The 13,759-nt window shown below is 42.1% G+C and overlaps 1 protein-coding gene across 1 annotated transcript in view; it reads right to left on the reverse strand.

Annotated features, from left to right (window-relative positions):
- Positions 1–13,759, reverse strand: part of roraa (RAR-related orphan receptor A, paralog a) — a 173,777-nt gene that overhangs the window by 56,308 nt on the left and 103,710 nt on the right. The window contains exon 2 of the mRNA XM_046394502.1: positions 745–774. Coding sequence (XP_046250458.1) covers positions 745–774 — 30 coding nt within the window. The remainder of the gene's footprint in view (positions 1–744; positions 775–13,759) is intronic.

Below are 13,759 nucleotides of genomic sequence, written 5' to 3' on the forward strand. Positions count from 1 at the left end.
GCACTTCACACGTGTCAAAATACAGTACAAATCTCTTGGAAGTGATTGATTTTTACAGGTTTGAGTGTTCATCAATTCTTCATGAGCAGACTGAAATTGAAAAGGCAGTGGTTGGCAAAGGCAAAGCCTATGTACTATTGTTGTAGTGCACAAAGTAGTCTTGTATCTCTCATGTAAGACATGTGTAACACACTGTGTCTGTACCTTTCAGTTTTAGTGATATGATCTATACTTGAAGAATGCAAACTCTTGGTAGTTAATGCAGCCTAAGAGGTTGCAAACCACCACACAACACCACATCCGTGTTGTTCAGCTGCAAGGCCTTGCAGAAAACAAAGAAGTGCTTCAGCACACTGTCTGATTCAACTGTGCATGATTATCAAACAGTCATAAGACTGCACAGCATTTTAATTTCCTCTCTGGGGTTATCATCATATTTCCTCCAGATGGAGAACTACGAAATAGTGAAAGTGGATGGCAAAGAACTAATTGAAAGTATTGATTTATTACAACAAAGGCAACAATATGTATACATACACTGATGAAATAAGAGTAAACATAGATAAAAACAAGATGATCTTATCATCTCTACTGTATACGAGGTGTGGAGACTTTGTTTTTTACCCCAAATGAAGTCTGTGTAGAATTTGTCTTTGACTTAAATGGCATTTTCACTGACTTAAAATTGTGTAAGTGTAACAGAAATAAAAATTCTGAGCAATAAAAAAAAAGCTTTGTACTCACAGGTATGTGTCTTCTTTGTTACTGAAATGCCTGTAAAAAGAAAAATACATTAAAAAAAACAACAACAACATAACAATCAACTGTAAAATAGTCAGCACAAACCATAATTTTTGTGGAGCTCTGTTTATACAGTAACAAACTGATAGCGATCATGCCGATGAAGAGGTAGACCCTGTGGTCCAACAGACTGTCACTGTCCAAGGTCACTGACGTGGCAGGCCCAAAGCAATTATATGTGTAGGCTGGTGTCTGACCTACGGCCATGCTACATCAACATCCACGACAAGGTGGCTGAAACTCTATCCTCTGCGGGCAATGAATGAAAAATTATACTAAAACAAACAACATTTGGAATGCTAATGTGTTGAGCAGCCACACTGATTGGGCCTGAGCTCATGACTAAGCCTGTGGCCCCAAGCGGGATGGGGGCACTTTGACCTCAGTGTTAGTTAGTTAATCCTGTATTTAAATAGGTAGCCTCATTGAGACTAAGAGCTCATATTCAAGAGAGACTGTGTACAAAAAATGTGCAAAAATGTGCAACTAACTAAACAACACAGAGTCAGAATATGAAGAAACCAACTGCATGTATAAAAACATTTAAAACATTGTCTTCAGCAATTAAAATTGATTTTTTTTTTTTTTTTGCATAGATAGCTCTATAAAAAATTCTAAATGAATATATAATGGCAAATGAAAAGTGTCCACCATAATGTGCTGTGTGACTCACAGGTATGTCAACTTTTAGCATAACTGTGGACAACAGGTTTTTATCTATGCAAAAATCCAGTTTTGACTCCCAACACAGTCAATTAGATGTTCACAAAGGGTTCTTAAAATAAAAGTGATGCCCAGCCAAATTAAGAAATGTTGCATTTTCACTTTAGACAACCTTGAATTCTTTGGATACCTGTGGTGGTGAAAATCTAATTGGAGATCTTGAAAGCAGCCTCCACTTTTTTTCCACTCAATATCAATTTACCAAGCTGGTAGTTAACAAAACAATGAAAATCATCAAATCAAAATAAGGACAGAAGTTTAACAGTGCAATTATCAGACTGAGGGATGAGCTTGGGCCATATAAGTAGTATAAGTAGCATATAAGCAGTAGTATCACTTGAAAGTATCACTTGAAAGTAGTATCCAGAAAGGCCTATGGTGAAGTCCACTGAGGTTTCCAATGTTCTAGCCTAGCAGGTAGTTTTGAATTTGGTTGTTAATTATTTGAATCCCTCTCGCCCGTAGTCAGCTGGGATAGGCTCCCGCCCCCCCGCCCCCCCGACTCTGATGGATAAGAGGTATAGAAAATGGATGGATGGATGGAATTATTTGAATCAGTGACACAATCTGAGCAGGCTTCTGTACATGTGGAATCCTACTAGATATAAAAGTAAGGTTAAACATATTAGCAAGCGGTGCTGCAATTAAATCAGCACTGAGACATAAATTCACAAGTTTTCTCAGCACAAGTGAGATCTGAGATAAAAGGTACACTGGTAGCAGTAGAAAAGATTTGATGAACTACAGCTGAGATACAAGCAGTGACGTATGCAGTTGCAAACTGCTTATCAAACACGAGCTCAGACTGACCAGTGTGAATCAGACCTGGTTGAGACTGAGGTGGAGCCGGGCTGCCTCTGCTCATGCAGCCCCATCGGGTGTCAACTCATCGAATGAGCCACTTCGGTTATTGCTGTGGCTCCGGCTGCTTCTCCTGTCTGCAACATTGCTCTAATGCCCCAGGAGCCTGACGCAGACGAGCGCACAGCCAGCCGTGGTCCCCAGCGGCCTTCTGGATGCTCATGCTTTGCAGGACGATAGCGCACTAATAGATCCCACTTGTCATGCGGAAGCAATGGCTAATTTTTCTACAGCTTGCATTTGAAACTCAGGGGACGGCGAGCTGACATGATTCAATAACTCTCTGTGAAAAAGGCGTCTGGCCGGAGATAACAATGTTTCAGACACGTTTGAGGGGAAACAAGTCAAAGAGCAACGAGGGGGAAAACAAATAAGCCCTACAGCCTCCTATAGACATACACACAGAAACACATAACTGATATCAACTCCACTGAGCAGAAAGAGGGAAGCAGTCACCTAGGGGCCGGCAGTCTGTGATGGAGCTATAACATTGTTCCAATGCTCAGGGCCAAAAGCTTCTCTTCTGTCCAACTGTGACATTACACAAGGAAAAGATAATTGGTAATCCAGTCTTAATTCTACACTTCAGTCAAATGACATGAAAGCCAGCAAATGCTGATGGTCTGTTAAAGAGCAGTTATGTCAAGGTACTGCAGTACAAAGCGGCTGTAAAAGCCTGTATTAAGTTTTGATGGGTAAAATATCTTCTCAAACCATGTAAGGAGCATGATATAGCAAATAAACAACTTTAACCTTTTCCTGGTTTGTTGTCAAATCCTTATATACTTTATTTAATATAAAAATGCACGTGATGCAGTGAAAGAAAAAAAAGAAAGAAAAAAAAACTGCACAACCTGTTACTTGGGATTGTCCTCTGAAGTGTTAACAAATGTGACCACCATCTTAAGGTTATAAACAACCCTTTGCTTTGCAAAATGTCAGAGGAAGTGGAAGAAACACAAGTCTGTGTGGCTGTATGTGTATAATATATGTGCGCTTTTGCCAAAGGTTAGCCACACAGACCACAGCAATAATGTTCACGAGCTGTCACTGACTTCTTCACAGAAAGGTCAATTCATCTGGCACTGGCTTGCGTTTCTAATCTCAAATTTTCAAAGGTAAAAACTGCATTAGTGATTGAACATTATTGTACAATCACTAAATGACCAATTCTATAAACTTAAAGCCAGCATAAATATGACTTGATGACTGGCTTTTCATTACAGTGTAATTCTGATACTAAGCAAACTTTATGTTGCCTCACTAGAGAAACATACTAAATCCGAATGTGCCATAAAGTCAAGTCTGTTTAAGAAAGGATGTTTTCTGTAAAGTTACCCTGGGGAATTTCCAGGGTAAACAAACATGGTTTTGTTTACTGGACTTTGGAATTTTCCTTAGAGGCTAATAACATGTGCATTTAATACCTTGTGAAAATGTTCTAATTTGTTTTGAAACCAGCATTGTGGTTAAAGCGTCCAGCACTTGGTTTCTTCTTCCTCTGCTTCTTTCGGCTCTTTTCTGTGCATAATACCCGTTATTACAAGTTACTGGTATCTTCTCTCAACATGCATTACTCACCCTCTGCAGACAGAAATGTGTACCACGTCAACTTGATACTTGTGGCATTCAAGTGTGCCCTCAGTGTGCAAGCATATCACCTCACTACAGCATCAACAGTGGTCAAAAGCCCCACGGAGTCCGTAAAACCAGATGTACAGAAAAAGAGGGGGTATACCATAAGAGTACATATATATATATAAAGCTCCAAAAAGAAACACAGAAACAGTCCACACAGCCAGAGCTTGCATTTATGTATCCTTGTGTGTGTGTAATAAGAAGGGTCAACAACTACAGTTTATGCCCCACCAAAAGAATCTCAAACATCAATACAAGCTATTCTCTTCATTAATATGTTCTAAGGTACAGAGAGAAAACAATTCTGTTTTTTTTTTTTTGCTTGTTTGTTTGTTTTTGTTTTGTTATGTGTTGTTGTGTTATGTGTTTTTTCTTTTTTACAAAAAAGACTCATTTGGCCTGTTGCTATGGCGGTTAGAGGAAGCAGGCGGGGTGGGTTAGCGTGCTCTCTTCCTCCTCATTCAGAGCCCTATGATTGGAGGTGGCAAGGAGAATGGGCCACAAAGCCAACGACTGAGTCAGGCGGTGAGAAAGAAGGAGTTAGCTGTGGGCACTAACTTTGGCAATGCCTGCCAGCTCATGTCTTCTCCACTGCATGTCAGGTTCAGAGGTCATTGTGGAGGTGAAACTCTCCTTGGCTGACAAACAGGCTGCTATAAACATGCTGACAACTTGAAGATGACCTTTTATGAAAGTCCATTTGCTTTGTGGGCATTATTTATTTAAGCATTCATAGAAATCAAAGTTAAAATGCAAGCCTGTTGTCTGCATGAAGTTGCAGCTGAATTCTAATTTCAATATTACCATTTGTCACGGTGGAAGGAGGGACAGTTGTCACTGGGTGGCCTTTGATCAGTCATATTTTCCCTTGCAACAGTAAACAATTCAGCACATGTTCTCATGAGACTTTACCTATGCTATAGAGGAAGAGAGGCACTGTGCAAGCAACTGGAGGTTAACCTCCACCACATCTATCTGCAGGGGGGGGCACACATCCTGTAAACATGCCACTTAGACGGGAGGAGAGTGAGTCTGGGGTTTGGCAGCCACAGTGCTGCAGCCGGCTGTGGAGCACCGTGCCATCGCAGGCGACTCAAAGTGACAGCACTGTAATGAAGTCTGAGGCGCATGGCAGGCTGTACGTCATAATTTCAGGTTCCTTAAAGCCTGACAGGGAATGATTATCATGGATGGTTATTGTCACCCTGCCTCCCTGGGAGACGAGGCGTGCTCTGGGGTTGTTGCACCGTGACATTCAAAGTTACAGTCTCCTTCATATAATGGAGCTGTCCTCTCAGCGCGCTAATGGGAGCGATCCATTTAACCTGTGCCAGAAACACACAGACGAGGAAGTTCCTAATGCGAGGCCTCTCCCGTGGGGACGTCACACTCCCCCCCTGGCTGCTCCCTTCCTGCTGCTTGATTCATTGACTGGCGCTCCTCACTTATCCTCATTCACTGTTCAGTCTGGGGAGACAGGGAGGCTCGCTTCCTGCCGCCTGCTCCACATGCCACTGCTGCACGCCTGCCGCACACAAGGACACAGCCGGCGCAACAGACCCAGCTGCAGGAAGAGCCAGCGAGGGCCCATTGAGGGACAGGCTAGACACCTACTGGAATTACGGGTCAATAACATAGACCTTGGGAATGCTAGCAGAGCACACACTCGACTGTTAATAAGGCCTCTCAGATAGAAAAAAAACAAAACAAAACACTGGACTGTAATGAGAAGGTTTGGTTATTGCCCTGTCTTAATAATGACAGTTGTATGGGACTGTTAATTTTAGGCAGCTCCTGAGGTTGCTGGCTAATAATGGTGCCTAAGCTATGGTCATCTTAGGAATGATAGATGTGGTCACATTCAGCAGTCCATCTTTTGACTGCTGCTGCCTGCCCAACTGACAAATTGCTGCCATATTCCTGAGAGGAAATAATTAGAAACAATTAATGTGTTTCTCTTCTTAGCCATCACAAGGCTCCAAAAGCAGTCTCCGTTGTTTATGAAACACATTTTGCTGTGATTTACGGTACTGCATGTTTAAGAAATTCAACACAGTATGAATTCAAGCTTCAAGGAAACTAGAATATTCAGTAGTTGACTTGTTTAGATAGTCTGCTTAGGCAATTCATACATTTATTTAAAAATCGCCTCTTAAAGTAATGGAGCAGGTCGGACAGTATGAAGACAGACAAAGATATGATGCAAGGTTGCTGCTGCATTAATGCTCATCTCATCAAAAGTCATAAAATAAGATGGATGAGCTGATTCAAGGACCTCTGTGCTGTTCTAACTTTGGCAGTCTTTGTGAAGGCCAAGTTTCATACACAAAGTCATTTAAACAATCCTCCCTTTTGTAGTGACACACTTAGCTTTATTAGCTATTATACTGCTATAAACTATACGTGCACAAATTTAATGATTAAAAAAGCACAATGATTCTAATCAGCTGCCCCCTAATATACTAAAACACTTAATCCATGGAGAGGCCAACTCTCTGGGGATGCTCAAGAGAAAAATGACTTCTCTGTCTCCAGGCGCTGTTATTTCTGGTCATTTCTAATTGGTTTTAACTAAAAGCAACCACTCCGAGACTCCACAGGTTACTCCAATGCATCGCTATGGAATTGTCTGCAAATAGAAGATATACATCCAAATTAGTTTTAGAGGACACCACAATTGTCTTTCAGAAGACGAAAGGAGAAAGGGCAGAAAAAATTAAACGCATACATGCCTTACTGAGAAAGATAAGAAGTTGGAAGATCCCTACAGAGAGGCGATGTTATTAGGGTGACCCTGAGGTCGTACAAACCCTGGCTGACTTGAGGTTCCATGTCACATGCACATTGCCCCCTACAAATGTCTCCCATGTACACATGGTTCAAAGACTCTCCCTGTGCAGTTCTGCATTGCCGGGCCTGTGAGTCTCCAGGTGAGTCCTCAATGCTGTTTGGTGGCTCGTGAATTATACATTGCAGCAGAGGAATTGACGTGGCCCAGGAGGGCCGAGAAACAGCAGGCATGGCTGGGAGGCAGATTGAAGACTCTGACGGAATTTTAATTGTACCACAGGGAACACCGCATTAAGAGCTATTGTTATTGGTAAGACAGTACAGGTTCACTTGGTCGAAAGCTTAAAAAAATGACAGTATCCAAAAACCAGTCTATACAGCATCCCAGGATCTAACATGGCACCAACAGCTCTATCATAAATGACTACTCCGAGTGGTACAGTTCACATTAACGTTGTATTAATATTTACCATTGTGCTCTCTCTGCACTCAGTAGTTGTCTGCAACATGTTCAGAGGACCAGTGAAGATTAGTTATGGCAGAGAAGTTCAGGAAACATTGACAAACTGTACAAGGAACATCTAAACCAGAAACCGCAGAGGCATTCCATTCATTTGTTTTGTTGTGTGACTCAATACAGTACTGCAGGTGAAAAGCCAGAATGTTAGTGCTTCTGCTGCTCTGATGTTGTTCACTCTGATCCTGGCTCTAGCTGTAGTATACAGTAATGCTCCTTTGAGGGCAAGCTGGTCCCAGGGGGCCTGACGGATGCAGGAAGGCCCAGGGCGCTGGTCAAAGTGAGGCCAGGGGCACAGACAGGCCTCTGTGTACTCTCTTTGCTGGCGGTTCCCAGCCCAGCGGTAATCTCCCAGTGATCCAGCCTTAGCCACACATGAAACCCAATAGCCTGTCAGCCCGCACCATAAATAAAGACAAACCACATTCAGCAGACCACCCTGGCTTATTTTACTGTTATTGAGCTACAACGAACAGCCATCTGGATAGGCCACCACTGTGTGTGTTTACACACTGATATATAAAGGCTTTAACTACAGAGATTTGAAATAAATGCGTTGTCAGAGGGCTGTTTATTTAAAGTGGTGTAATTATATAAAAACATAATCTATGCCTATCTATAGCCCATTTTTTGATTTACAGAATGTATACAGAAAAATCCATCACAATTTTCATTATTACAAAGTAGAGGTTAGAGGTAGCTCTGCCTCTCCAACAGACAACTATAATGTCCCCCAGGGGCCAACACACAACATGAATATCTGTTCACATTACAATATATTATTTTAGCCCTACACAGGTTAAAATCTAAAGGAGGAATACAATTACCTCCAGCTCTTGGGGCATACACTCCAGCTGTGCACTTTTTACAATAATGGGTTGTAAGAGTATTACAGTTCGCCAATAGAGATGCACCCCCCTGGGCTTACCTATTCAGAAGAGCTTAAATATTCACAATATGAAGCACGCTGCAGTTAAATAAAAACAATCTCACATCTACAGTTTGCTTGAAATTGCTTGTTTTCACATTTTGTTTTTCCATGTGGTCTGCTTGTACGCATGGTTGCAAAGTACGATTCATCGGACATATATTTCACAAAAAAACCACAGTGGTAGGCTACCTTCACAAAAGAAACATGCCATTTTAACAGACAAAGTGTTCCTCAAGATTTGTTTATTAAACTCTCCTGTCCGAACTCATAATGCGTTTCACATGGACTCAAGGATTGCAGTTATAAAAGATGGGATTAGAATAGGTGAGCTGATGTGTGCTCTGACAGTTGGTGACAATCTGTTACCAGAGCTGTCCAAGTCTGTCAATAGACAGTACTCACAAGCCTGCCAGGGGGGTGAGGGTTGGGGGAACAAGAGCTCTGATGACAAACTAATGTCAACTAATATCATCTCTGTAAAGGCTGACTCAGAAATATATTGGAACCCTTTCATTACCATCACTCATTCAGTCTCAGTTCTCATCCAGTAAAGTACAGTACAGCAGGCACTTGTCTAATGAACAAGGGTCTATGGGGAAGGATCACTCTGTGTGAGTGTGTTGGAAGTCAAGGTCCCACAACAGTGGACTCGTGGCTCTGCTGATAAGGACTTGGCTGTAATTGCTCGAAAGGGAGGGAACTGCAGCCCCATTAGGTCTGGTCTTAGCACTTGCCAATAAGCCAAACTGCCCCTCTGAAGCCTCCCATGTAATGAAAACTTCCTCAGAGATGAATTACATGTCTGTCAATCCACTAATTAATATCATGGACTTGCCTTTTTTGCCTCTCCGCACTAACAAACTGAGTCAGAGAGATGGGAACTGAGGTATTTCTGAGGACTGGAAGACATAAAGGAAGGAAGAGCAGAGGCAAACTAGCTAGCACGCTGCTACTGTGATTCACTGCAGTCACGGTCGGCACTTAGTGGAGCATCTATTTTTCATGTATTTCATAATTAAAACCTGCGAGTTCTGTAAGCCCTCCATGCTCCATGCAGATCAAAGGTAGTCCTATTAGCAGGGAGTTCATCAGTGGAGCCACTCTTCCATTTCCAGGCAACAGAGCCATGCTTAAAGCACAAATACCCTGTAATTACACACATGTGTGATAACGGGACAGCCACGGAGCTGGACTATGATTAATAGAACACAGATCACAGTTTTCTCCTCCGTTTTCAAAGCTAACACAACAGAGGATTTTACACACGAGGATAACCCATGCGTAGAAGATAAAGAGGTTGACGAAAGACTGAATACATATTTCACACATCGCCTCTTGTGGTGCAGGTGGAGTGTGCTTCAGTTTGTTGCCTTCTCCCTCCCTGCTGCATTCTCTATGTAAATGTAATCGGAGGATAACATGGGATAAAGCTCAGCTGAACAGAGACACGATGCCTCCCTTCTGCAGGGATAGAAGGGTACAAACCCACCCCGCATAGCGTAATCAACAGAGTGAGCCGTGCTGTGTAATTCATTTGCCCCATTAACTCTTATGCTGCCATCATAAGATAAGAAATTTGCTCTTCGTTCACCGTGAGGTGCTGTGCATAGTGCAGACAGTTGCAGAGGCAAAGCGTCATTACCATTTATCGTTTACTTTATTCTTCTTCTGCAAAAACAAATCAGAATTTCTATGTAACAAGACAATGTGATTTACTGTTACTGTTACTAAGCTGACGTTTTCTGTTCACTGCTATCCTTGTGATACGATGGTGATCATGGTCCTTGACTGTGTCTTTCTGGCATAGCTAACATACATAAACAGTTTGGTTAACTTTGACATCGAATTTAGCTAGTGTTAAGTCCATAAACTAAACGTGTTCACAAATCTGGTAGCCTTACTCGAGAGCTGACATTTTGCCATGCATTAATTTTGCTTCTTTTGGCATATTCAGATTATACATATTGTACATATGAAATGCGATTGCTGGAAAATCATATCCAAAACAAATTTGGAGATGGTCTGAAATGTGATTCTAATTTCATTTCTGCAGACACATCTCAGTCCAGATGCTCTAGCTGTTCAAGGGTTTCAAGTTGTCCTTTGCGTCCCTCACAACATGACACACAATGACAAAGTCAAATCCAGAGTTACTGAAGCGCATCAGAGTGGCTGACAAGAATCCATGTTGCTACTAGCAGAGCGGTATGAAGGACAACATAGAGAACAACGGTCTGTGGACTGACGCTGAAATTAAGTTATCTGCACTACCAATAGTAGATTACGGACGTCAATGTATTTAGTTGCTTTCTACCATTGATGCCTTAACCACATAGTGATTTATTATGTGCAAGTTAGTATCTAAAAAGCCTGCCTACTGTATTTTTCTGCTACAAAGCTTCCTGCTGTCGATATGGTTATTATTATGCCATTACATAACAATGTCAGAGGAAGAACTTGTGGTGAAGTCATATGAAAGAGGAACTATAATTAGCCATACTAGCATTTGCACATTCATAGAAACATCAGTTGAGTTCTTTATGCTTTCTTTCTGAAAAATACCTCATTGCTTCAGAGCTAAGTTAACCATTTTTTTTGGGGGGGGGGGGGGGGGTGGTGCGATGACTGAACTTCCTCCAGGCTCATGAGGTCACATACAGTTCACGGTACAATTTCCCTACACCAACAACTGGACACGGTAACAGGAAGGGGCTGCTGGTATATCAAGTAGGAAGAAGACAATCCTAATATACACTGTACACTATTGTTACACGATAAAAAGGGCATTTGTCCAAAAGGCACAGCAAGATAACATATCCTACAGCCAAGCCAGGTCACAGAGAGGACAAACAGAGGGTAGGGATTGTGCACTTTGGGGAAACATCTAATCAGCATGAGCCATCACAAGGCTGACCTGTAACACGGGTCATACTAACCTTCCCTGTTGTGGTCAGAAAACCTATGTGGAATATTCTCTCCCCTTTCTTTAATCTATATCACATTATACTTATGTGTTGTAGATGGCTGGAATACACAAATGGCACCATGACAGACATCTGCAACATATGCACACAACAGACAACCTGCTGACACTCAGTGCAATCACAAAGTCAAGAGCAGTCTGAGGTTGAGGCCAGGAGTGCATCTATACTGCAACCACAGCCATACATTTGTAGCATTATGAAAGCTTGCAGCCGTGGCCGGCAGTAATAATTAATAGCATAGTCTATAAGCATTCCATTAGGTGCAAGCAGCTGTCATAAACATCTTAATTAATTTACAAAGCAAGCAACTGGGGAATTATGGCGACGTTAAAATCTGCTTCCCTCTGCTGCTCCATAGCACTGGAACAGATCGGGCTTTTAAATTTTTAAACATGCCTTTCATGTTCTCTAGAGCACTAAAAAGCCTTTGAACAGTCAGCTTGTTAGGAGATGCACCTAGCAGCCCAATACCTACGGGTTGTCTTGCTATTCTTTTCATACAGTGACAAGAGGTTTTGGGCTTCTCTTTGCTGCTCTGGCTTGACTCAAGGAATCTCTTCTCTCTTCTTGTACAGTATCGGCCCTCTCTTGTATTTTTTTGGTCACAGTGACATAACTGCACTGTGTTTTTTCTGTCAGATATGCTATCCGGGCTCTCTCCAGCCATCTATCTTGGTAGGTTTCTTTCTATTTTTTCTTTCATTTATTTATTTATTTATTTATTTTTTGGTCAAAGAGGACAAACAGCTACTTTAACCATCTCCCATAAGTCAAAGTAGAGATTTTCATCTGAAATGTCAAAATATAAGAGCACGAGTATAAACAAGGCTTTCATATCAGAAACAAACCTCCCACTGTGTGCCTTATGTAAGAGGGACATCCTCCTGAGGATGCTGGATGGTGCAGCTGAGGACAGTGGCGAAAGAACGATGATGCCACTCTTGCACTCCACTGTAATCTGGACAGTGTAGCACCAAAGCAAGGGTCAGAGTGCTGTGGTACAAACTCTCTTCCTTACCTGCTCTCACTCACAGAGGGCAAGATTAGACCAGCCACTCCATTATTGGAGAGAGGCTTAAGGGCATTTCCACTTTCAGAGCTCAGATATCAGCAGCTTCTGACACTAAGCAGGGCTGACCCATCATTTTGGGATTGTGTGTGTGTGTGTGTGTGTGTGTGTGTGTATATGCGGCAGGGGGGGGGGGGGGGGGGGGGTAATCAGCTGTCTGCCCAGCAATACAGCTGAGTCTGGGCTAAAATCTTTCTTTTTCTTCCTAACAACTACAGTTAGAAAGAAGGAAATACACAGCACTCAGAGACAACACTACAGGGCCAGAATGTCATTAATATATATAAATTCACTATCTACAATTATGAATCAATTTAACTATGCATAACAGTATGCCATTTACCAAGCAGGCATTGAATTTTAATGTACCCATTACTCTCTGATGATAGCCAGGCATCACATATCCCTTTTTTCTCACTCCCAATCTAACCTGTCTCTTCCTCCCCATCGCTCTCCATTTCAGCCCGTGCCATATTTGCTTAACCCAGTCTGTGTGACAGCACTCAATGCTAAAGCACTCCCAAGGCAGATGATCAAAGTCAGAAGTCAATTCACATTACAATGCATTGATTTGATGTTTCCTAACCTCCCAGGCCTTTCTCTAATGCTGCCAAGGACCTTCAGGATATTTCACAGCGTACCACCTTTCCCAGCTTTTCTCTGTCTCGCTCTTTCTCTCTCTCTATTTCGCAGTGTGTGTGTTCATGCATGTGTACAGTGTCTGCAACTAAAAATATGCTTGACAGAGATGTTTCTCTGGTCATGTTTGCATATGGATTGAATCTATATTCTACCTAGTTCAAAAAGGGATCGCTTAAAATAACAGACCCGACTCAAAGCTCTGCAGCAATTCATGTGAGGCCCACCACTTCAAAACCCTCCTTTTACAACGTAATTATTGCCCCTCATTCACCTGCTGTTTCAAATATTGTTTTAGAGTAAATCACTCCCTTGTTCTCATATACCACACTTCGTTTGCTTCTCATCACTTATTCATTTGCAATTCTTTATTGAGTTGGCTTCTATGCTTTAGTGCCTGCCATTTCCCTCTGAGGGGATGTTCAGAGCACTTCCATGTTTTATTCAATTACGGAAACCTAATATGGTGGAAAGGTGTGCATGGTGCTCACTCATAACCATGCATTATTTCACACATATTTATTCTGCCTCTCTGTAGTTTGGGGAGGTAGGGTTGGTGGAGACTTCAACAAGCTGCCAAAACAGATACACGCTCTTTTGTTTTTCACCTTGACCTGCACGTTTAATAAGGGCCACAGACAGGAGAAGAGACAGACAGGTTCCATATCGATGTATAACAACTGAATCTATTGCATCTGTCTTGCTTTTGGGGGGTTTACTTGTTTTTTTTTTTCCCACTCAGAGGTTGTCAAAATGCATAAGCATCATGGTCATGGCACAGTGACACACTGACCTACAAGCACAAA

Source organism: Scatophagus argus, chromosome 7 (assembly GCF_020382885.2).
Source record: "Scatophagus argus isolate fScaArg1 chromosome 7, fScaArg1.pri, whole genome shotgun sequence".
NCBI lineage: Eukaryota > Metazoa > Chordata > Actinopteri > Scatophagidae > Scatophagus > Scatophagus argus.